Consider the following 25,200-nt stretch of genomic DNA (forward strand, 5'->3'; position numbering starts at 1 on the left):
GATCCGAAAGAAAGCTCTTTAGCCAAGCCAGTGCCATGCCCCCTAGTCCACTCCCAGTCAGACGCTCGACCAAAATCTCATGTGAGATGGTATCAAAAGCTGCCGATAAGTCTAGCAGCACCAGGACAGCTGATGTTCCTTTGTCCTGGAGCATGCGTAGATCATCGGTAATCGACAGCAATGCTGTTTCCGTGCTGTATTTTTGTCTAAAGCCCGACTGAGAAGGGTCTAGTGCACCAGTGTGTTCCAGGTGATTAGACAAGTGCTTATTGACGTGCTTTTCTATGAGCTTTCCCATGAATGGTAAAAGGGAAATGGGTCTCAGATTGGTCATGTCAGCCCACGCAGTGGCGGTGTTCTTGCGGATGGGTCGCACTTGGGCTCTCTTCCATTCTAATGGGACACGGCCTGTGTCCAAAGAGAGGTTGACCAAACTTTGGATTTCTGGTGCTAATATGCTTCTCACTGAAACCATCACTCTCGGTGGAAGCTGATCCATAGTACTCCCACTCTTTATAGTTGTAATGAGTCCCTCCACTTCAGCCAAGGTGATGGTAGAAAAATTCGTCAAAGTGGAGACGATAATCTTTTTACTCGCTGGGACCACAGTGGGGAGAGTAACTTGTCCAATGGAAGCAATGGAGGCATGAATCTTCTCATAGATGGTTTCAATCTTGTTCGTAAAGAAGCAAGAAATATCATTACAAAGTTGTTGAGATGAAGTGTCAACACTCTCGCATGCTGCCGGCTTCAGGAAGGAGTTCAGTATTTGGTAAAGCATCCTCGGCGCATTTCCTACCGCCTCTAACTGTGAGGTAATGTGATGTTTACGAGCTGTTCGAATAGCTTTGTGGTAGGATTTTAGCGCCCTCTGATACTCCAATTTATCTGACTCCAGATGGGATGTACGCCAGGTTTTCTCTAATTTTCTAGTTCTATGCTTCATGGACCTCAGGTCCTCTGAAAACCACACCTCCTGATTTTTCGTCGGGCGGGTCTTAAAGGTTTTCATTGGAGCTATATGCTCAATGGCAATGGTTACTGCCTTTTCATATTTCTCTAGCGCCACATCAATATCGCTGATTGTGGCGTGATCTTGGATAGAGAAGGCATCCCTAAAAGATTCATTAGTTATCTTGTGCCATTGTCTCCGTTTCATAGGGATCTGAGTAGATCTCTTAGGAGTTGGTCCTATCTCAGGGATATAAAATTCTATCGTAAAATGGTCCGTCCATAGATTTGCAATAGGGGCAGAACACTCAGTTCCAGGAAACCTGGACAAAATGAGGTCCAAAGTATGTCCGGCCCTATGGGTGGGTCCTTTATTGCGGAGCAAGAATCCCAATGAAAAAAGATCATTTAGGAAATCCTGGGTCTCTTTTTCCTCCTTTAGCTCTGCGTGTATATTAAAATCACCCAATAATAAAAAGTCTTTCTCACCATTAACATGGGGGGCCAATAATTCCATTAATGTGTTGGAAAAATTGTTCATAGGTCCAGGAGGCCGATAGACCAAAGCACCGTTCATAAAACATTTCGGCGAGGTACTGATTTTAAAAACCAACATCTCCATCTCTGCTGAGCAATATTGCTCAAGAGTGGAGACCTTGATATTATCTTTATGCACGATGGCAAGGCCACCTCCCTTTTTTATGGGTCTGTCCTGACAGATAATTTTGTATCCCGGCGGTATCCCCAATGTAATAGTAGGTGCAGTGTGGGGTTTTAACCAGGTTTCAGTAAAGAAACATAGGTCAGGTTCTGCCTCCGAGATAAGATCCCAGATCTGCATGTAATGTTTAGGCAGTGATCTAACGTTACATAGCAGGCATTTATTACGGGAACCGGTGTTAATAGGGGCCGAGGAAACGGGCATAGCTAATAACTCCAGCCGGAGCGGTGCATTCATACTCTGAAAGCGGCAGTTTTTACATGAGAAGGGTCCTTCCAAAAATAAAACTTGGTTGCACACACAGTCTCCATGACAGAAAGTGTGTACATGGCATAGTGCGGCAGCAGTGTATGTAATCTTATGCTTAGAGTTGTCACTTACAGGTGCAGGGATCACCATCCTGAGCCTAGGCCCCTAGCCCCGTCCTGTCACGGACTGGCTTCTCTTTGGCGCCTCTTCGGCGCGTCAGAGGCGCTCCCGCTGCGCGTCTCCGCTGCGCTACAAACCAGGGTCTTTGTAGGTTAGGAGGGTTGGGAGACTAGACCGACACCCTGACAAAATGGCCGCCCGTTGTGGAACGACCAGGAAGTGCCAGCGCTATTCCTCCCTCCACATCAATCAGCAATGAAAGCTGCGGTGGACCGGGGAGTCAGCGCGCCTCAAAGGTATGTGCAAAGTGCAAAGCTAACCGTTTTAAAACAACGTGCTTGAAAGTGCAAATGCATACAGTAAAATAAAAACAGCGTTTTTAAAATGCGAGTACTGAGCAAACCGGTTCTAAACCAGCATTACAATTCAACAATTTACAAATTTACACATTTAAGAGCAGAGCTGCATACAACACGCTCCCACCACAATGTTAGCAATCATTAGGGGGGCGCGAGGAGGATAGGCTCTTTAATAGTCAGGGAGGGCTGGGAGACTAGACCGACACCCTGACAAAATGGCCGCCCGTCGTGGAACGACCAGGAAGTGCCAGCGCTATTCCTCCCTCCACATCAATCAGCAATGAAAGCTGCGGTGGACCGGGGAGTCAGCGCGCCTCAAAGGTATGTGCAAAGTGCAAAGCTAACCGTTTTAAAACAACGTGCTTGAAAGTGCAAATGCATACAGTAAAATAAAAACAGCGTTTTAAAAATGCGAGTACTGAGCAAACCGGTTCTAAACCAGCATTACAATTCAACAATTTACAAATTTACACATTTAAGAGCAGAGCTGCATACAACACGCTCCCACCACAATGTTAGCAATCATTCGGGTTCAACCTGAAAGGATCACGGAGTACTCTCTGAATATCCTTGGAGATCTCCTCCTCTGTCTCCTCCAGCTGCAACTCACTCTTCAATAGCTGCACTACAAATTTTCTGATATCCGTGTTAAAATCACCTGCCAAGAAGATCTGTCCTGAAAAATTCAATAGTTCCCTAACCAAATCGTCTAAAGGGCCTATATAGTCTTGGTTTGAACCATAGTAGATCACCACAATAAGCACTTGCCCGTAAACCTTTAACTTGACAATCAGCCACCTCCCTCCTACGCTGGCCGCTTTCCCTTCAACTGAGCTATTTAGACCATGTTTGATTAAAACTGCGACCCCTTTAGTCAAAGCTGTCTGGGGAGTATAGACTTCATGAGCCAACCACCGCTGACACAAGCACAACTTCTTACTCTCCTCCCCGGATAAATGGGCCTCTTATAATATTATTATTTGGGCCAAAGAATCCCTCAAATATTTCAAAATCAAATCCCTTATTTTCACAGCATTCTGTTTACGCTCCAAAATAAAATTCTCAACTCTTTAGAACTACCCCCACTCATCCCAGACATAGACACACAATCTCTCACACCCTCTCTTCCATTGACAGCAAAAATGCTCCTGAGGATTTTTCTGTATTTTCCCTTCCCCTTCTTCCTCCCCTCCACCCCAGAGACACCCTAGAAACCACCCGTCTCCTCGGAAAACCCATCCCAATTACCCATGGCTAAATAAGCCCTATGAATGCCCCTTGACGGGCGGTGAAATAAGAAAACATTACAACTTAAATAAAAACTGTGATGTACACACAGAGTCCTTTAAGAGAGAACATGAGCAACCTAATAAACACGATGAGTGGCGATAACGTTTCCTGACTTACATACCCCCTGATTGACACTCACCTCATCAACAAAACGAAAGGATTGCATCTTGTTACTCCATATAACCTTTAACAGCGCAGAGAACTTCAAATGGACCGAAGCCCCCAATTTCCTCAACGGCTCGATACTTTTACCATGCTCCCATTGTCTATTAGCAGTAATAGATGATAAATCTGATCTTACCTCCACTTTAACACCATCTACTTCAATTGTTTTTTTCTTAGGGGCGCTTGCTAGGATCTTTTCTTTCAGAGTATATATCATAAAATGAATCAAGATTCTCCTGGGTTTAGCACGATTCGGGTTCAACCTGAAAGGATCACGGAGTACTCTCTGAATATCCTTGGAGATCTCCTCCTCTGTCTCCTCCAGCTGCAACTCACTCTTCAATAGCTGCACTACAAATTTTCTGATATCCGTTCCTTCTTTGCCCTCAGGGAGTTTTAACATTTTCAGGTTATTTCTTCTCTGCATATTCTCCAACCTTTCTACCCTTTCCTCGTGCTCCCTATCTTTAATCTTGATTGCCTCTAGCTCTTTCCGATTGACCATAACGTCCTCTCTAAGGTACTTAACCTCCACCTCTAATGCCGTCGTACGGCTACTCAAACCATCTATCTTTTTCTCCAACAAGCCACAAGCCGCCCTGATACTTTCCTGATTCAGCTCAGAAACCTCAAATCTCTTATGCATCTCCAAATTAAAATTTTTAAGCAAAGTGATAACAGAGAAATCACTGCTATCCTGTTCCGATGATGCCTCCTTCTGCTGGACCAACTGGTCGGACTGCTTTCCCTCTGCACCTGGTATGCTTGGACTATCAAGGGGGCCAATAATAACCCCAGAGCCACTTACTTCAGGGGGCGAAACCTGCCGCAGTAAACTTAAATTCACCTCATTCTGGACTTGTGCAACATCATCACCATCACCCACATCTAACGACAGGACATGGAAACGATTAGCACTTAAGTGCTTGGACCAATCAGCCAAATCTAAATCAAGCACCTCTCCCAAACCGTCCCCAGCACTGACCAAACTACACTCCCCACTCAAATAATCCTGTTTGGCTTTTGGGGATATCGGTGGCCCCGTTAACTTTGTCGGAGATGTGCAGGTTCTGTGCGAAAATACAATCTGGCACAAAATCAAGCGTGTTATGTAGTAATGTGAGTAAAAGAAAAGCGGCCTAAAACATGCACAGTTAGGCTAAAATAGGAAAGCACCAATGGGCCAAGCAAGAAACACACAACACGCCTTCTGGGCTCACACCCCCTCAGGCCGTCCTGCCAGAAGATCACACCTCTTCCCCTGGGCAGGTCCTTAATTCCCCTTCCTGAGAGTTGTTCTCACCTCTCCCTAGGAGGGCAGCAGGCTGTCTCGAGGACAGCAGTTGGGTGCAACCAAAGACAGTTAGTGGAAAGTTTTGGGCAACAAAGTGACAACTTTCTACAAATTAAGGGCCCTCGATAGAAGGGGGTAGTGGACTTGGAACTTGGGTGGTGGGTTTAGGTGGGCATTTGGGGGTTTTGGTTGCTTCTAGTTTTTCTAATACCTGATATAGATTGTTCGCATCTACAGTGTGCTCATTCCTGGAATTTGTTCTATAGCGTGATATGGCTCTTTCTGTCTTATTGCCTAAGATTTCTACCTTACAATGTAATGAGGGTTTGGGGCCATATGGTCATGTGTTATTTATGCATGCGCCATAATCTGTCAATAAAGAGATTTAATACTAAAAATTAATAACATAGTTACATTAAACTCAACTTGTGCATCAAGTTAGATTTTTTGCAATGATTCTTTTGATACCTTAAAGATTCAACTTTAGTAGTGCCATTTGGAAGTTAGCAATACGGAGTTGTCAGTGTGTAACTCCACACGAACCAATGGGGCTACTCATCTTAACACAGTAAAATTGACAATTCAGGGTTTTTGCAGTCAGGATATGTAAAATATAACTGATATCCTTCTCTGTAATATAATACACCCTTCCTTTGAGGCTTGTTAGACCTACCTTAGGTGTGACTTACAAATATTAAAAAAAGAAGGTTTTGGCTTTGCCACAGGTTGAAATGGCACAGTCGAGTTAGCAGTTTTAATGCTACTCTGCCAGCCTGCAATGGCAGTGTGGGAGAGATGTTACACATTGTCACACTTGTGGTGGCACAATAAGTATTGCAGTCCATGAGGAACACTTAATGTATAGACTCCGGGTACATCGGGTGTCATACAATAGACATCAATGTAGTAGTAAACTTATGCTAATTGGAGATAAGCCAATTAAACATACACTTTTAAGGGTCAGAGTACATGCACCGAGGCCTGGAATGCAGGGTCCACAGGCACTACAGTCATTACACAGCACTCAATCTGGCTCGCCCCTGGGAAATCTGGCTCGCCCCTGGATCCTTGTCCTGCTAAAACACTGGCGAAACTGGCTGATGTGATCAATCCTATGGTCAACCCGCTGCTAAATCTTTCATTGAGTCAGGGAGTGGTCCCGCAGGCTTGGAAGCAGGCGATGGTCATCCCGCTGCTTAAGAAGCCTGGTCTGGACCCTAAGGCCCTTGTCAACTACCGGCCTATCTCTCTGTTGCCGGCTCTTTCGAAAATTGCTGAAAAGCACGTACAATCGGTGCTTTCCAATTTTCTAGAGGCGAATGAGATTTTGCATGCCTCCCAGTCAGGTTTTCGCCCTAATTTTAGCACCGAGACGGCGCTCCTCGAGGTCTCTGAAACAATCAAGGAGATCTTGGATCCAGGGGGTAAAGCCATGCTGGTGATGTTGGATTTGTCGGCGGCTTTCGACACCGTTCCCCATGAGGGTCTTCTCACAAGACTCTATGAGATAGGACTTCGGGGAACGGTGCTCAGTTGGTTTTCTTCCTTTCTAGCCAGCCGCCGGCAAACGATCTGGGCCTCACCAGATTCCGCCGTGATGCCTCCACTGGGAGTCGGGGTCCCTCAGGGCTCTATTCTGAGCCCGACCCTCTTTAATATCTTTATGACCCCTTTGGCGGCATTGGCGGAGTCGTTCGGGGCCCGGATCGTATCTTATGCCGACGATACCCAGCTTCTCTTCTCGTGTAAGAGAGGAGAAGATTTCAAGGGGGAGAGTATCCGGGATTGCCTTGGGGCTGTGTTCCAATGGTTCCAACTGCACAGCCTCAAGTGCAATTCCGACAAGTCTGAGATACTCTTCTTTGGGTGCGACACGGAGCCAGACTGGCAGGCCTGGTGGCCTACTGACATGTTCCCCCCTATGCGTTCTTCCCAAATAGCAAAAAACTTGGGTGTTAAGCTGGACGCGGGGCTGACAATGAAAGCCCAGATCTTAGGAGTGTCAGGCATGTGCTTTGGCCTCCTCAGGATGCTGCGGAGGTTCCTTCCCCTGTTATCGGAGGAGCACCGGAAGCTGACTGTACAGGCCCTGATTGGCTCCAGGTTGGATTATTGCAACATTTTATACCTGGGCCTGCCGGAGTACCTGTTACAGCGGCTTCAGGTTGTACAGAATGCTGCGGCAAGGGCGGTCTACGGAGTGAACAGGCGTACCAGCGCTATGGGTTTGCTCCACACCTTGCACTGGCTCCCAATCCGCAAGCGGATTGTTTTTAAGGCTCTGACATTGGCATTTAAGGCCCTTCATGCGTCGGGAGCGAAATATCTCCAGAGGAGACTGACTTTCTACCAACCGGCTCGCTCTCTTAGATCAGAATCTTTATTTCTGGCTACTGTCCCACGGGTGAAGAGAGCGCGTCTGGGTGGTCGCTCCTTTGGGTTACTGGCGCCCCAATTATGGAATTCCCTGCCCCTCTCACTTCGGGGATCCACTGGCATATTATCCTTCAGAAAGGACCTTAAGACCTGGCTGTTTGTCCAGTAGGCCTTCTTTGTGTGCTGTTTTCTGTTTTTTCACTTTGTTGTTTCTTATTCTCTTAAAGGTGTTATGTTAGTTTACTGCAGCCTGCTTCAATTAAAAGCGCCGGGACACTCTTTTTGAGTAGCCGTGCGCTCTACAAAAAACCAGTTAACATAACATAACATAACATAACTACCTCAAGCAACAGTAGGGCAAAAAGCATACGGGGGAGCTTGCAAAAAGAGTCTCTCACACTTAACAACATAATTAAGCATTGCTTTTGTTCTTTTACAACAAATAGCCAAACAGTATAGCATTTTACCTACTCCTGAAATAAAAATGAGTCTTAAAAAAACCAATGATAATGAACAGAATATTTCATGTTACAGATCTCTATGTGCCATGATGTTTTCTAATGAGAATTAGTCACGTCAGTCACATTGCATTGAGGCTATAACAGAATTTTGTCATAGTAAGAAGGGTTTGATTTTTGCTTTGTTGTTGCAAATAACGTGTTATTGCACATTTATTTTCACAGGTGTGTGTCTACATTTGTGCATATGAATTTATGAAACAAGTAGTATTTATAAAAGGACAAACAGCTGTCATGGCCAGGGAATCTTAGTAAGCGAGTGAATGGGGTAATACGGACTTTAAAAAAGCTCTTGATTGGACACCATGGTGATGATCGTTACCTTTATACTTTCAACAATTCCGCACACATTCATATTTACCAGTCACGTACCCTTGTGCAGGGCAAGACGGCAATGTTTAGAATATGAAGAATTGGTTAAAAATAATAGATTACGTAAGGTGAAAGAGAGGACTCGTATTTTGAATTGGTCTTTGGATTCGCTTTTGCATTCATTCTATCTCCCAAATGCTGATATATTTCAAGTCCCCTTGCTTCACTAGTATTCCACATTCTAAGCTATGAGTTTTCTACAATGAACGGATTCTCAGATTATTTTACAATATCTGCATTCTTGTGAAGCTTTTCTCATGTTTGCCACAATGAATTGCCTTTATTAAGGGTATCTGAGTGAAGTGTTTCCTAAATTCTGAACAATGAAAAGTTTTCTCATCAGTATGGATTCTCTGAGAGTGATTTCTTATGAGTAAAGCGTTCCCTACATTCTGTGCATGGATACGGTTTCTCACCACTGTGGATGTTTTGATGTCTTAAGATAGCTTTTTTCTTAGTGAAGCCTCTCTCACATTCAGTACACCAATGCAGTTTCCCACCAGTATGGATTCTCTGACGCTTCAACAGCTTACCCTATACAGTAAAGCTTTTCCTGCATACTGTACACTGATCGGGGTTTTAATCAGTGTGGATTCTCTGATGTTTCAACAAAGTGCTTTTCACAGTGAAGCTTTTCCAGCAACCTGTTCACGGATGGGGTTTCTCACTAGAATGGATTCTCTGATGGCTCAGCAGGGTACCCTTCTCAGTAAAGCTTTTCATGCATTCTGTGCACTGAAAGGGTTTCTCACTAGTGTGGAGTATTTGATGCTTCAACAAATTGCTTTTCACAGTAAAGCTCTTCCTGCATTCTGTGCATTGATAGGGTTTCTCACCAGTATGGATTCTCTGATGGCTCAACAGCGTACACTTCACAGTAAAGCTCTTCCCGCATTCTGTGCACTGAAAGGGTTTCTCACCAGTATGGATTCTCTGATGGCTCAACAGCGTGCCTTTTTCAGTAAAGCTTTTCCAGCATTCTGTACAGGGATAGGGTTTCTCACCAGTGTGGATTCGTTGATGCTTCAACAAATTGCTTTTCACAGTAAAGCTCTTCCTGCATTCTGTGCAATGATAGGGTTTCTCACCAATATGGATTCTCTGATGCCTCAACAGTGCACCCTTCTGGGTAAAGCTTTTTCCACATTCTGTACACTTATAGGGTTTTTCACCAGTGTGGATTCTCTGATGGTTCAACAGCATGCCCTTTTGAGTAAAGCTTTTCCCACATTCTGTACACTGATAGGGTTTCTCACCAGTGTGGATTCGTTGATGCTTCAACAAATAGCTTTTCATACTAAAGGTTTTCCTGCATTCTGTGCAATGATAGGGTTTCTCACCAATATGGATTCTCTGATGCCTCAACAGTGCACCCTTCTGGGTAAAGCTTTTTCCACATTCTGTACACTTATAGGGTTTTTCACCAGTGTGGATTCTCTGATGGTTCAACAGCATGCCCTTTTGAGTAAAGCTTTTCCCACATTCTGTACACTGATAGGGTTTCTCACCAGTGTGGATTCTCTGATGCTTCAACAAATGGCTTTTCACAGTAAAGCTTTTCCAGCATTCTGTACACTGATAGGGTTTCTCACCAGTATGGATTCTCTGATGGCTCAACAGCGTACCCTTCACAGTAAAGCTTTTCCAGCATTCTGTACACTTATAGGGTTTCTCACCAGTGTGGATTCTCTGATGCTTCAACAAATGGCTTTTCACAGTAAAGCTTTTCCAGCATTCTGTACACTGATAGGGTTTCTCACCAGTATGGATTCTCTGATGGCTCAACAGCGTACCCTTCACAGTAAAGCTTTTCAAGCATTCTGTACACTTATAGGGTTTCTCACCAATATGGATTCTCTGATGGTTCAACAGCGTAGCCTTCACAGTAAAGCTCTTCCTGCATTCTGTGCAATGATAGGGTTTCTCACCAGTATGGATTCTCTGATGACTCAACAGTGTACCCTTTTCCGTAAAGCTTTTCCCACATTCTGTACACTGATAGAGGTTCTCACCAGTGTGGATTCTCTGATGACTGAACAGCGCAACCTTCAGAGTAAACCTTTTTCCACATTCTGTGCAGTGGAAGGCTTTCTCGCCAGTATGGACTATCTGTTGTTTTAAAACACTGTTTGTCTTAATGAAGCGTTGCCTACATTCTGTATACTGATAGGTTTTATTGGCGGAATGGCATGTCTGATGCATTTTCAGTGTGATGTTCTCACTGAATCATTTCCTAAATTTTGTACAGTGACAGGGTTTCTAACAAGTATGGTTACTCTGATGAATCTGATCTATGCTAGTCCAAGTGAAGATGTTCTCACATTCGGTACACTGATAGGGTTCCTCACCAACATGAATTATCTTATGCGTCACTATTGAATTTTGTTTGCACTTTCTGTACAGTGGCATGGTTTCTAACCGGTATGGACTATATGACAACAGTGATTTCTTCTCAGCAAAGTTTTTCTCACATTCATTACAGTGAAAGTGTTCCTCATCAGTATGGATTATCAGTTGCTTTACCAGTGTGCCATTCTCAGTGTAGCTAATCCCACATTCTGTACAATTATAGCGCTCATCACCTGTATGGACTCTCTGGTCTCTCAACAGCTTCTTTGTCTCAGTGGAGCTTTTCCCACATTCGGTACACTGGTACGTCCTATCCTCAGAATGAACTATTTGATGCCTGTGCAGCGAAGAAACCTCAGTGCAGGTTTATCCACATTCCATAGACAGCTAGAGTTTCTCCCCAGTAAACATTCTATGATATTTCAACAGAAATGTTCTGGGATCATGCTTTTCTCACACTCCTTACACTGGTGTGACCTATCCTCTGGATATTCAGATTAACTGCTCTAATTTCACATTAGAATTACAATTGTGGGAGTAAACCAAAGGTTTTTCAGACTGTGTATACTCAAAGAGATGATTTCTGGTGTGAATCTTTTAAAACTGTCCATTAAGATGAGCTCGGCATGAAATTTTTCACGAACTAGGTCTGTGTTTTTCCCCTGAACGTATACATCGTAGGGTGTGTATCCAGGTCCAATCTCCAGCCGAGGGTTTTCTCAGACTCTACACACTGGTACAGTTGATTATCTGGGGCTGGGGTGCTGCAGGTCTCTTCATCAGGTTTTATTGATTCTGTGAATGAAAAACAAATCTCTGTGAGGATGGGAATGAAATCAAAGGGACTTTTTCATTTATTTATTTATACAGCACATCATTCATCCATATGACGGCACATTATTAGTGAGGGTAGAGTTCTGACAGAGGGTCTTTAGGTTGCTAAACAGGTCTTGGGAAACAGGTTTGGTTTGAATTTTTTCCTGAATATTAGGTAGTAATTGATAAGCCTACGTTCTAGAGGTAATTCATTTGAGTGAGTCGCTGCTAGATGTGAAAAGGAGCGATCTCTAGCCCTGCTCTTCTTGAGGCACATAGTTTTTGCCAGTGCCTAGTGGCATGACCTCAAGTTCCGTGTGGGTGCTTAAAAGACGACGATCACTAAGAATTCTAGGGCCCATCTGGTGTAGGACTTTGTACGTATGGCCGAATAGTTTACATTTGGCCATTTGTCACACAGGGAGCCAGTGGAGCGTCCTCATGCTTTCTGATGCTAAACTGTACTTGCTTTTGTTGCATACCAGTTTGGCTGCCGCATTCTGAACCATTTGCAATGGAGTGAAGAGGTAGTCCACCATACCCATAGTCCCATTTGCTAATTAGCAGTGCTTTGGACAATGGTCATCCAACACTCTAGAGGGATCCATTGAAAGAGTCTTTTTAGCAATGTTAGTGTTGCAAAGCTTTTCCCACAAAGTGCACGCATGTTTAGTGCATTAGCAACAAGAATGCCTACGTTTTTTGCACCCTATTTAACTGCGGGTGCATTGCCCAGTGACGAGTGCCACCAGGTTGCATTCCAGACTGACTGTGCTCCTCTAAAGAGCAGAATCTCAGATTTGTCTGCATTCAGTTTCAGACAGTGATTGGACATCCAAGCCACCATTCCAGAGAGGCATGTTGGTTAGTCTAATCCTTGTATCTTTGAGCCCATCAAGAGCAATCAACAGTTGTGTATCATCCCCATTTTTCGGTGATTTTCGCCAATGAGGATACGAAGACATTAAAAAGGGTAGGGCTAGGAAAGGGACTATAAAGGACAGAGAAAATAGATGAGGAAGGAGTGATTTTGAAGGGGAAAGGCAGAGAAGGAGGTAGCAGAAAAGCAACGGGGTCTGCACTCTTGATATTTAGGTTTAATGCCAGAGTTAGAGGATAAATGTAAAGTACACATTTCTGATTGCAACTGGTGAACTAGTCGATTCTGTTGGTGTCTCCTCCAATCAGATCAGAACTAATCAGACTGTTCAGTGTTGAAAAAATGTGTGCCTCTTAACCATGACATTTTCTCGTTGATAACCCAGCAACAGTACTAGTACACCCAAGATTAACCAGTATCTTCTAGGACTAGTAGAGTGTGTGAACTGTCCCTCCACTAACTCAGACTCTAAATACCAGATCCCTGTAAGCGCCACTGGAACCGCCTTTGAATTTATTGACTTTGTGAAGTAAACTTCCATAATGCAGGCAATATTGTATTACTTCTCTGAACAAATTAGCAGTATTTCAAATCTAAGGAGCTGTTTCATAACATTGCAGACCTACAATGTCCTAATGCAGTTAGTTTTCTCCTATAAAGCAGCGGTGAGGGCGTGTCATGCCATTTGAAAAATCCATTTAGAGATTTTGCAGTAGAATCTTTCTCCGTTTGTACTCATTGACTAACTGGGTAAGGAAGCATAAAACAACCAACAGAGAATAGGCACAGACAACTGGTCTCTGGAGGAATATATTCTATATTTATTAACCCAGTACTAGTAAAAGACACACATCAGTGAATCATAAATCACACAAGCATAGGTTATGGATAATTCTTCACAACAAATGATCCAAGTGCCGAAATATCTTCTCACAAATTAATGAATATTGCCATCAAATCTCTCAATAAAAGCATCACGCCAAATCGGACTTGCAGTCAACAATACCATAAGCTGTCTTCAGAAATGCAATCATGGTGTTGTGAAGGATCACCTACAGAAAAAATATGATTGCAGTTATGTAACAATTCTGCTCTCCGTGGAACAATCTTTGAAGCCTTATCGATTAGTCTATATATCTAATGCACAATTCAGATTGTTAATTTGGACTGAAGAATCAATAATAAGTGATTCCCATATTATGGCATTTTTGGCAACAACGCTTTGGATTCTGGTGTACGCAAATTTACTTTTCCCTTTTACTTTTCTGAGGTCCACTACGCAAGTGGTGTTGCTTAAATTCACATTTGTACGTTTGAGCCCCACATCCAAAGTTTATAAAAATAATAATCTTACAGTTTCAACCCAAAAAAAGATTTGTGGTGCATAATTCACACTGAATACAGAGCATTTCAGACAGCAAGAGTCTGCATAGTGTACACATTGCTTGTGCAATAGGCAGACAATCCACATGTAAACAACAAAAGCAGGGCCTTTAATTTTGATGAAAAGTTTACAATGTTTTCACTGCCAAGCCTGAAAAAGCCGAGGTGTGCACTAATATAATGCATTTCGTAGACATAGGTATACAAAACCTTGTAGTTTTTTCCAACAATTTCACCAAAAACACTTTATGAATCATAATGCAAATGTGCATGAAATTCATATTTTATCTATGTAAGTGTTTTTTCGGGTTCAGCGGTTTCAGTTCTTTACTGAACCAACTTTCCTTTATGGAAGGTACTCTTTTTACAGGGAGTATTCAATGCGTGGTAGAAAAACAAGGATTGAAAAGACCTGCTGTAGATGCACGTCTGTTGCCCGCTTCTTGGAAACTGGACTGGAGCAGCAAAGGAGGCCAAGTGATGGCCGTCCCTGAGCTTGATCTACCACTTCTTGGACCCCATGAAATCCATCTTTCATCACAGGCAGGGGTGGCAGCTGGGCGCTGCAGAATGTGAGATGTGAACATAACTCGAGGAGCAGGGGAGGGTGCCAACTTCTAAGGTATTCTTCTGCCTGCTAACAGGTGTCATGTGTCACGGATGCTTGCTGCGTGGTTCTCCACTCCAGCCCTGGCTGACCTGAGGTCTGAGGGAAGCTTCTAAATCTTCCTGTGAGAAGCTCACGTAGAGTGAGCCGGCCTGGCTGATCTCTGCCACAAATCACGTATTACCATGACAGTCCTGAGCTATCCTCGGCTCTGGGTTCGATCACAGAGCTGCAAGCAGGATAACAAACAGGGAAGTGACAGAGTCACAGTATCCACGCTCAGAGAGACGACTGTTACACAATCACTTCTGTAATGTTACTGCTGTACGGCACCACGTAGTGACGTGTGCGCGTAAAGCCAATCAGATAGCGCCATTTCAGCCAGAGAGCTTTTTTGTGGCCAAGAAGATAAATATAGCAGACATCGTGCTCCGCGCCTGATTTCACGATTATTTCGCAAATCGCGAAATCACTAAATTCTGGAGGGTCTGACAGGCTCTAGGAGCTCAGAAGAGCACTGAGGCTGCGAGGGCTCAGAGGAGCACGGAGGCTACGAGGGCTCAAAGGAGCACTGAGGCTGCAGGGAGCTCAGAGGAGCACTGAGGCTGCAGATAGCTCAGAGGAGCACTGAGGCTGCGAGGGCTCAGAGGAGCACTGAGGCTGCGAGGGCTCAGAGGAGCACTGAGGCTGCGAGGGCTCAGAGGAGCACTGAGGCTGTGAGGGATCAGAGGAGCACTGAGGCTGCGAGGGCTCATATGAGCACTGAGGCTGCGAGGGATCAGAGGAGCACTGAGGCTCTAGGAGCTCAGAGGAGCACTGAGGCTGCGAGGGATCAGAGGAGCACTGAGGCTCTAGGAGCTCAGAGGAGCTGTCACAAGGGTACAGAGGGCATTGTCAACATCTTTAAGTTAGCATGAGCCCGAGAGCCATGATGCTGCTTTTGCACACGCTACTAGGCGCTTTCTCTTATGCAAGACTGTTACGCTGTTCACATGAGAACTGTCTGCTGCAACCGTTCTCTGCTTATTCCCTGAGTTTAGCCTGAACAAGCAAGGTCAAACAACAACGCCCCTTGTTATTCTGTTCTGGTCAGGCCCTAGCACATAGGCAAAAAATACCCTGCAGCTGCTGTTTGTGGAACACTCACATTTTTGATATTACGAGAATGTTTGTTTAACAGACACACACTTGGAGTGGGACCTTTCCAGGGAGATGAGCAACATGCACCTGTGATGTAGAAATACGATCTATGTCCTAAGGTATGGGGTCTGCTGACAAAGCCCAGAGATCTTCTATTATACAATATTACATATTCTGTCCACGTGGAGGGAGCTTAGGTATTATAGTCCTGTCCCCATTGTCTTTTGAAAATGACATCTCTTTTCATAATGTATGGGATTGCTGGGATGCTGACAATATTTGTATTATGAGTTATTACTCTAGTAGTGGCACGTATACTGCATTTTAGAGCACGTTAGTTGAAATAAATATTTTAAACTAATTCAGTGACACTGTCAGATCTGGTTGTGGACAGGTACGAGAGTGTGAGCGAAAGTGAGTGTCTTGTTACCACGATTCCGGAGAGATCAGGGAGTGTTGTGTTCTGGGTTGTCTAATCATTTGTTTCTCCATTTGTGAGTAGGAGAGCGAATATGACACTATAGCTAGTCCGTCTTGGGCTTGTGGGTACGAAGGCGATATGAAGACTTAGCCCCTACACACCGAGGTTCCATATTCCTGTGCATAGTTTTGTATATGTGCAGAATTCCTACATGAGAGCACTGAGAGTACAGGAGGAGGGTCGGGGTGAGGCGAGCGATGCGATAGAGTTGACGGTGCGGGGGAGTCACGGATCACAGCGGCCTTGACACGTACCTGGCTCCAATTTGACCTGACCCACCTGGAGAAAATCACCAGGGGGTTAAATTTTAACCAGCCAGAAGCAGTGACTGCGGGGGTCCTGCCTGAGAGCCCAGTAGAGCGGCGAGGCAGAACCCAGAGACAGGCCTCGGCAGGCAAGTGCGAAGGTTTCAAGCGGGCATCTGGAGCATAAGCATGAAAGCCCGGTCTCCCTTCGCGGCGGCCGTGGAGTGAAGTACCCGGGAGTGTCCCACAGAGGCGGCCCAACTAGGTTGGGTGCGGCTTGCGGCACCCCAGTGAGCCCTGCTCTCGCACCTCCCTGTAAGCAGGCCTGGAATCTGCTCCCGCGCGGTACTTGTCCATAACTGCGGGCATGTCCATCAACAATGCCAAAAGGGGGTGGGGGCAACCAATCAGTCGAAGGTCCAGCCTAAGGGCCACCCCAAGGGTGCGAATACGTACGATCTATAGACACAACATCTCCCATATTCATACATGATGATGGCGATGCTTTTAAGGGCCTAGAGCCTTCTACAGTCAAAACGCTTCTTGGATCTACAACTGTAAAAGGCAAATCCCCAAGGGCAAGTATAACAACAGGTGGAGGGCCAAAAGATCTAACCCCTCTCTCACCAATGGGGCAGGAGTCATCCTCTCGTCGGCTCTCATGTACACTGTTCAGGGGGTGGACGAAAAGATCTTTGTGTTGGCACAACATGGGAGCCTCTCCAGCTTTATTTGATCTACATACAACAAAACAGGCAGCAAACCAGGAAGAGGGATTGGGCTTGGGAACAGCTGGGAGGACTTCAACCGGCACTAGCAGCCCACACAATACTCCAATAATCTCGACGGTCACCTGCCTCATACCAAAAGAAGATACGGCCATCGCCACTCCAACCCCGGGTACCACAGCTCTTATTAGCAAAGGAGGGTCATGCACAACCATAGGATATTCCCCTGAGCTCGACCCGGAGAAAAGGGACTCTTTATATAGATCACCATCGTTCCTGCAATTCGAGCTCTCATGTGCTCAGGACAACTTGTTAAGATCAGTCAGCACATCCCTCACACCTGCCATAAACGTGTTACCATGGCAATCAGAGAAACTCAAACTGCAAATGCATGCTGTTAGAAATGGGATTTCCGGTTGGCTAAGGCTTGCGCCAAAACCAGGCAGAAACCACCACTCTAGTCAGGGCAAGGGAGTTACACGCCAAGATAACCCCTGCTCACCCCCTTGGTAGCGTGACACGAGCAGTAAGGCTTACCCCGGAGGCAATGTAAGTTAAGTATTTGCGCACACACCCACCAGCAACAACATCCCAGGCCCCTCACAAAAGGAACTCCACACAAGGTTATATATAAAACTAGCCTTTGTATTATACCAAACACATTGTTATGTTATGTTATGTTATGATAATTAATTTATAGAGCGCGTCTGTTACCCGTGGGTGTCCTGGCGCTATCTGCTATCCAGAGGGAGGGAAAAAAGACGAGTTGCACGGTAAAGAGGTGGTTCTAGAACAACCAAGTTTTAAGCATTTATCTGAATGGTAGCAAATCCGTGCAACTCCTCAAATAAAAGGGAAGCTGATTCCACAGTTTTGCTGCGCCCATCACAAAGTTTTCCCCGCCCTAGCATGCTTTTTTCACTGGTGGTACTCTCACCAGTTTTTGAGCTGATGAGCATAGAGACCTAGTTGGTAGATACCATTGAAGTTGGTCCTGTAGACAGCGTGGTCCCCGGTTCTGAAGGGACTTAAAAAGGAGGCACATCGATTTGAAGTGCACTCGTTGTCTCACTGGCAACCAGTGAAGTCTACGGATTTCACTAGAAATAGGGGAGAATTTAGGTATGCCTGAAATCAGCCTAGCAGCTGTGTTCTGCAGCATCTGTAGCCTATGCAACAGCCTCTATTGGATGTTTAAATAGAGGCTGTTGCAATTGTCCAGTCTTGACATGACCAGTGCCATAACCACCGTCTGTCGACTCTCCTTAGGCAGAAAAGCGAGGATTTTCTTGGTAGTTCTAATAGTGAACATCGTGGATGACACCATGGCGTTGACCTGTTTTTTCATATCCAATCTGTCATCCAGATACACTCCCAAATGTTTAACATGTGTGGAAGGTACAGGCAGAGGTCCCAAAGAGTCAGGCCAGCATTCTGGGGTCCACAAGTTAATATCGTTCCCAAATAGAATGACCTCAGTCTTGTCTGAGTTTAATTTAAGACAATTACTGGCCATCCATGATCCAACTGCTTCCATACAATCATGTAGCTTGTGGCTAACAGCCCCTTCTAATCCTGGAAGGAGGGATACCACTATCTGCGTATCGTCCGCATAGGAAGTAAGATGGAAACCAAAAGATCTTATCAATGGAGCCAGGGACGATACGTACATGTTAAATAGAGTTGGACTTAATGATGATCCCTGTGGGACCCCACAGGGAAGTTGAAAAGGGGCCGAACAAAACTCTCCAAGGGCTACTATATGCCTACGATCAGAGAGGAAAGACTTTAAGATCTTACAGGCAGAGTTCTTTACTCCGCAGGCTGACAAACGGTCCATCAGAAGATCATGATGGACCCTGTCAAACGCTGCTGAGAGATCCAGCATAATCATTGCTGCTTTACCACCCTGTTCCAGAGTTTTCCTAATCTCGTCAGTAGATTTTAAGAGGGCGGTTTCTGTACTGTGGCCCTCCCGGAAGCCATATTGAGTACAATCAAGCACCTCAGCGTCATATAGATATCTGCTCAAATATCTATTAATCCATTTCTCCAACATTTTGGCTGGAAAAGGTAGGCGAGAAATCTGAAGTTGCGAACATCTGTTGAGTCAAGATTAATTTCTTTTAGCAAAGGGATCAAGGAGGCGTCTTCCAATACGCCGGAAAGCTGCCCACCCCCAATACCGTATTAACAAGCATTTACAATGCAATAGGTCTCGCAGCATTAAAGTTTGAGTTATTGGCATTGTGTATGACAATGCGTTGCATAAAATGTTTAGCAAACTTTGAATTGGTGAGCAGTGAGAGTGTGTGCAAGAGTATACTGTTGCTCACAGCTGTTATTATTCACACAGCTCTGATGATGCACCTCACGCACGGGGCTGACGCAGTTATTATTCACACAGCTCTGATCATGCACCTCAGGCACGGGCTCTCAGCTGTTATAATTCACACAACTCTGATGATGCACCTCACGCACGGGGATGACCCAGTTATTATTCACACAGCTCTGAGGCTGCACCTCAGGCACGGGCTCACAGCAGTTATTATTCACACAGCTCTGATGATGCACCTCAGGCACAGGCTCACAGCTGTTATTATTCACACAGCTCTGATGATGCACCTCAGCACTGGGCTGACGCAGTTATTATTCACACAGCTCTGATGATGCACCTCAGCACGGGGCTGACGCAGTTATTATTCACACAGCTCTGATGATGCACCTCAGGCACGGGCTCACAGCTGTTATTATTCACACAGCTCTGATGATGCACCTCAGGCACGGGCTCACAGCTGTTATTATTCACACAGCTCTGATGATGCACCTTAGCATGGGGCTGACGCAGTTGTTATTCACACAGCTCTGATGATGCACCTCAGGCACAGGCTCACAGCTGTCATTATTCACACAGCTCTGATGATGCACCTCAGGCACAGGCTCACAGCTGTTATTATTCACACAGCTCTGATGATGCACCTCAGCACAGGGCTGACACTGTTATTATTCACACAGCTCTGATGATGCACCTCAGCACTGGGCTGACGCAGTTATTATTCACACAGCTCTGATGATGCACCTCAGGCACGGGCTCACAGCTGTTATTATTCACACAGCTCTGATGATGCACCTCAGGCACGGGCTCACAGCTGTTATTATTCACACAGCTCTGATGATGCACCTCATCACGGGGCTGCCGGCAGTTATTATTCACAGCTCCCTCTCGCAGCGAGCCCGGGAGGCACAGCAGACAAAGCGATCGCTTTCACTTTTGCGATCGCTTGAAAATCAAGACGTGCGCGTGCAATGACAACCAACATGGGGGGCGTGTGTTAGCCCGGCTCACGTAGCCCCGTAGTAATCCTACACAATCCTGCTGTAAATCCTAAATCCGCGATATCCTACCTGTCGTCCCGGTCACCACATACCCTGGGCTGCAATCTGAGACCTCCGGAGCTGCAGTGGACCGGGGAGCCCACAGCCACCCAACATCGGAGTGTTGTGCGCGGCCCAACCTGCGACTGCCGTTGTGAGCTGGTGCCAGAGTGTGGCATGGACCCGGAGTTGTGCGGGTGCCTGGACCCCAGCCCTGACCTGACGATGACCGCTAACTCTGCTAAGCAAAGAGAGTGCCCCAGGTCCGTGCCTCTGTGGTTTTCCTGGTTGCTGCCGGGGCCGCAGCGGAGCGCAGAAGCATTGTCCACTGCGACAATTGTATGCAGGAGCTGTTGGGCACCGATGAGCCGCTCGCGGCCTGTGAGTCGCACTAGACATCGAGCGTCCGGCGGTGACATTTTGACCTCTCTCTGCTACAGAGAGTAGAACACAATTTGGAGAACTGGTGAGGCAGGTGAGGAGCGGTGGGGGCCCAGAGCGAGAGAGCCATCAGGGCACAAGACGGCTAGAGCATGGGAGACCTTTTTGGTTGGTGCTCACATTTCTAGGCGGCGGTGGGGGGGAGGGGGTCTCGTGCGCTTGTGTGTGTCTGTGTGCGCACGCGTGTGTGTATGTGTGCGGGCGGGGGGGAAGTCTCTGTATGTTTGCGTGCATGTATGGGCGCTTGTGTGTGTGTCTGTGTGTCTGCGCATGCGTGTGTGTTTGCGCTTCCCAGGAGACAGGAGTTGGCCAGAGCGAGCCGCTCGCGCGCGCAAGGCCCGCTCCGATCGCCTTCTTCAAGATGAGCGCGGCCAGCTCCTGTCTCCTGGAAAGCTGTGTCGCTGACTATAGGTCTCTGGCGAGCCCGCTTACGCGCGGTTAACGCCACAAGACCTAAAAAGGGGAATCAGAGCCGTAGTAAAGATTTGAGGGATCAATTTGGCTATTTTAATAGGACAGGGGTCATAAGGGGAGCCTTATTTCAAGTTTTGCAAAAGTATGGCAGTATCAGTGTTGGATAGCAGAGGGAATTCAGTCAAAGCGTTCTGCGTTTGTGAGGCCATGTTATTATCCATGCCTGGTTCCTGAGAGAGACCATTGTTGGCATTATTGAAGGTTGAGAAAATATCCTCAACTTTATCTAAATAGTTCCTGGCGATTTTATCACAGAGTTCCTGGCTCTTTGCCACTTGTGACGTATGAGGGTTGGCCAATTTGCAGACAATCTTAAAAAGTTCTTTTGCTGAGTTTTCCTGCTAGTTCAATTTGATTAGCAAAGTATTCTTGCTTAGTCGTAAGCAACAGTTGCTTATATGCCCGTATACTTTCTTTATGTTTTGTTTTATCCTCTGCCTTATAACCCTTCCTCCATTCCTGTTCAGAGTGCTTACAGAAACATTTCTGAGCTTTTAGATTAGGGGTATACCAGGGGGCAGAAGGATAGATCCTTTTAGGGTAGAAGCGTTTTTTTTGGGAGAGCTTATCAGAAGCTTCATTAACCCAATCATTAAATCTGGTAGTAACCATGTCAACCTCACCAACTCAGGGGTGTGGAATTTAATTAAATATCTACTTGTCCATGGGGCAGGCGGCGGGCGGGGCTCTCTGCACTTCGGGACCTCGCTGGTGGCTGCGGGGAGCACTGCCGGTCTCCCTCTCCACACAGGGGACCGGCGATGTGCGGCATGGCTTCCCCAGGCACACGCAGGAGAGCGGGGTAGGCTCCCGTCGCTTCCTGCTTCCAGTTTCTGGTGGAAGCACTTCCCGGTCGCCGCGGACAGAGCGGCGCCCCGTAGTATTGATGGCTGTGTCGGCGGTCTCTCGGGGTGCCAAACGAGGGGTAGGCACCCTCAATAATTAAATATAAAGTCCCTGGCGGGGTGGCACCTGCCTAAATAAATAAATAAAACGGGGTGGGCTCCTGTGAAGGTAATAAAAAAAAATAGCGGCAATCCTGCAGGGTGGGCACCTGCTCTGCAATAAGCAAAATGGGGGGGATCCCCACGTCGGGGAATCCCTCGAGACAGGCAATGGCAGCTCGGGGCTGCAGTTTAAAAGTATGAGGGCTCCCAGCACTCAGGACCAAGCGCTCCCCAGGCGCTTCTACAGGCAGAGTCCAGGAAAAGCCTAGCAAAAGTTCTTAGGCAGGCAAGGGGGCAAAGGCTGGGCCCAGGGGCCAGCTCACAGGGCCCTCTAGGCAGGGAGGCAGTCCCCAGTGGCGGTCCTCCTGGCGCCCAGCAGCAGCAGGCCCCCCTCAAATTAGGATCAGGAGGAGAACCTTTTGCAAGGGGTCACAGCCCCTTTTTATACACAATCCTTTGTCTAGGCTGCAGGGTGGGGGAAAACCAGTCGCAGCTGGTTTTGGAGCACTCTGATGTGCTCAGCCCCTCTTCCCATTCACTGGCCAGGCTAGGGTCATCAGTCGCACCACAGGGGGCGGAGCCAGCATTGTGTGGGGAATGCCCAGCCCTATTCAGGTCCCAGGTGCACTCCTCCCTCACATCAATCATGCAGATCTCTCCACTCACCACCGGGGCAGACCCATCCTGCCTCCTGGAGCCAGGCTCACCAGCCAGCTCTAGCCACTCACAAGCCAGACAGCGAATTTACATAAATTACACAGACATGCCAACTTCTAGAAGTGGCACTTCCACACTAGACACAATAACGCCGCACACATCATCGCGCAGCATTTAATCACACGAGTCCGCACATACCAAGCTCGACCCTGCACTCCCCACACATCAGTAACTAACATGGACACATACATTCTCCATGCATTCCTATGGGAGGGCAGGCCAACCTCACCATACGCACGCACTTTACCCTGGGACACAGAGGTAAAGTGCGCAGAAGCCAAAAATCACTGACACCAGGTCACAATTAAAAGGAAAATGTTTAGGGGTGAAGCTGCCAGAAGGGCCAAGTCCAACAGATGCCCTGCAAATCATGGCATCTAAAATGGCAGAGATGGCCAAATAAATTGACAAGTTGGCCGCAAATAGTGACAACCCTCTTCTTCCCCTCCCTCCCCCGACTGCCGATGCCCTGTCCTAATTGACAAACTGGCTTTGCTCCGGACGGTACTCACCTCGCTGGTGGAGGAACTAAATCACAGTATTAGAACACAGCCAGTTGCAGTTAGCACGGAGCTGTGTACCAGGAGCCACACACCAGTGGTCAGGGACGAAAATCTGGAGCCCATATAATTACAATTACATCAGCGGCAAACAACAACGGCAACCCAGCCCTCCCCTCCCGCACCTCTAGAGGGCTCGATGGGTTGGGGGGGAAGAGTAACCCCATAGCAAACTCCACCCCCATTAATTCTGGGTCCACCCGTCGGTAGGAAGTTGGCCAGGACGCTCCGCCAATAACACGGAGAGAGAAGAAACGCCTCAAAAAACAAGAGAAGCAAGCCAGGAGTCTAGCACTAAGAAATCGCCAGCGCAATACTATGGCAACAGAACAAACAAATGCAGCAGTCAATCGGACAAACCCTCAACCGCCGTAAACTTATCGAACACGCAATCAATTAACCAGCCCTTAGTAGTGGATGCAGCGACAGGGGGCGGTTCTAAGAAGTCAAGGAGCCACACGTTTGGGGGGGCCAGACACAGTAGGGCTTTCGCCAACATTGAACCAGCGCAGACAGCCTGCCACCTCCACCTTAAATGCCATCAATAATGGGATGTCAGATGAACAAAGTGCTGATCCAGCAGGGTGGTTATCGACCGTGAGCACCGCAACCAACTGCCCCCCCCCCCCAAAAAAATACAACTGGCACCCTACCTGGTCTCCATTCTCTCCTACTGGAGCCCAGAAAGACACCCAGAAAGACACCAGGTAAGAAGGATATTTAACAACTTCCCCGGGTAATGTACAAGGCCAACAAATGGGACAGTCCCACCAGCCCAATGGCTGAACTCTAACCACCCCCACTAGCACCCAGAACAACACCAGGCATGGGGGAATTTTACCAACTTGCCCGGGAAGCTTTCAAGACCAACCAACGGGTCATTTCCATCAATCCAACGCTGCCCCTACTAGAATTGAGCCCCCCAAGGTTAAAACAAGGGACGGAATTTGACCCTCCAGGCCAAACCCCCAGACCAGGTCAACTCACGTGGGCACAACCCTCATCACGCAACGGCCCTCCCACAATGCTGGAACACTCAGGCCCCCCATGGGAATTCTGGGAGAGGACAAATCGCAAAAAAAGAGTATGTTTCCAAGCTATACCTCAAAGGGTAATCATGATTCTTTTAATAGAACAAAACATTTTAACACTTCTCCACCACATACAGACACTCTCCCATATTACAACCGGGGATATTGTCAGGGTCCAATTCACCTCCCTGACTTTACAACATTGGAAGGAACAAACAATTGTAACTTGGGCCAATGCGGACACCGCTGACAGAGTCACTATGGAAAAAGAACAATTTTCAGAATGGGGGAAACCGAAGTGTGGAGGTTGGAACAGGAAAAGTATCCATTTATCCTCCGGGTTCCTACTAAGAACCCCCCTACAGTTAGCAAACTGAAGGTGATTCGTGGTGGGGAGGGCTCCCTTGCACAAGCAAACTTTAACATTCAGTGCCGGGTCGACGGGCCTTGCAGGGGGAAGACAGGTTATTTCTACATCTAATATCCCACTCCATTGTCCCCCACCATCCCCAAATTCGGCCTGTTGGGGCTGGGTCGCTGCCAATGTGGCCAACAAATCTCAGGGCCTTATCAAGTAAGGGGTCCGGATCGTCAAAGGCCCGGCCCCCCTC

The 25,200-nt window shown here is 46.7% G+C and overlaps 1 protein-coding gene and 1 long non-coding RNA gene across 2 annotated transcripts in view; both read right to left on the reverse strand.

The window, feature by feature from the left end:
* Positions 1–7,928: 7,928 nt before the first annotated feature.
* Positions 7,929–10,764, reverse strand: LOC144828345 (uncharacterized). Its single transcript, XM_078686465.1, has 2 exons — positions 9,005–10,764; positions 7,929–8,760 (listed from the first exon to the last, which is right to left on the reverse strand). Exon 1 carries the CDS (start codon positions 10,615–10,617, stop codon positions 9,064–9,066), a length of 1,554 nt encoding a protein of 517 aa, XP_078542591.1. The 5' UTR covers positions 10,618–10,764; the 3' UTR covers positions 7,929–8,760; positions 9,005–9,063.
* A 229-nt stretch (positions 10,765–10,993) lies between these two features.
* LOC144828350 (uncharacterized) overlaps positions 10,994–25,200 on the reverse strand; it is a 47,743-nt gene continuing 33,536 nt past the window's right edge. The window contains exon 3 of the long non-coding RNA XR_013610430.1: positions 10,994–11,559. This is a non-coding gene — a long non-coding RNA (uncharacterized LOC144828350). The remainder of the gene's footprint in view (positions 11,560–25,200) is intronic.

The sequence above is a fragment of the Lissotriton helveticus genome, chromosome 4_1, assembly GCF_964261635.1.
Source record: "Lissotriton helveticus chromosome 4_1, aLisHel1.1, whole genome shotgun sequence".
Lineage (NCBI taxonomy): Eukaryota > Metazoa > Chordata > Amphibia > Caudata > Salamandridae > Lissotriton > Lissotriton helveticus.

What these genes read in the sequence shown, in the direction of transcription:
- LOC144828345 (XM_078686465.1), bottom strand. Translation starts at nt 10,617, where the DNA reads ATGCATCAGACATGCCATTCCGCCAATAAAACCTATCAGTATACAGAA.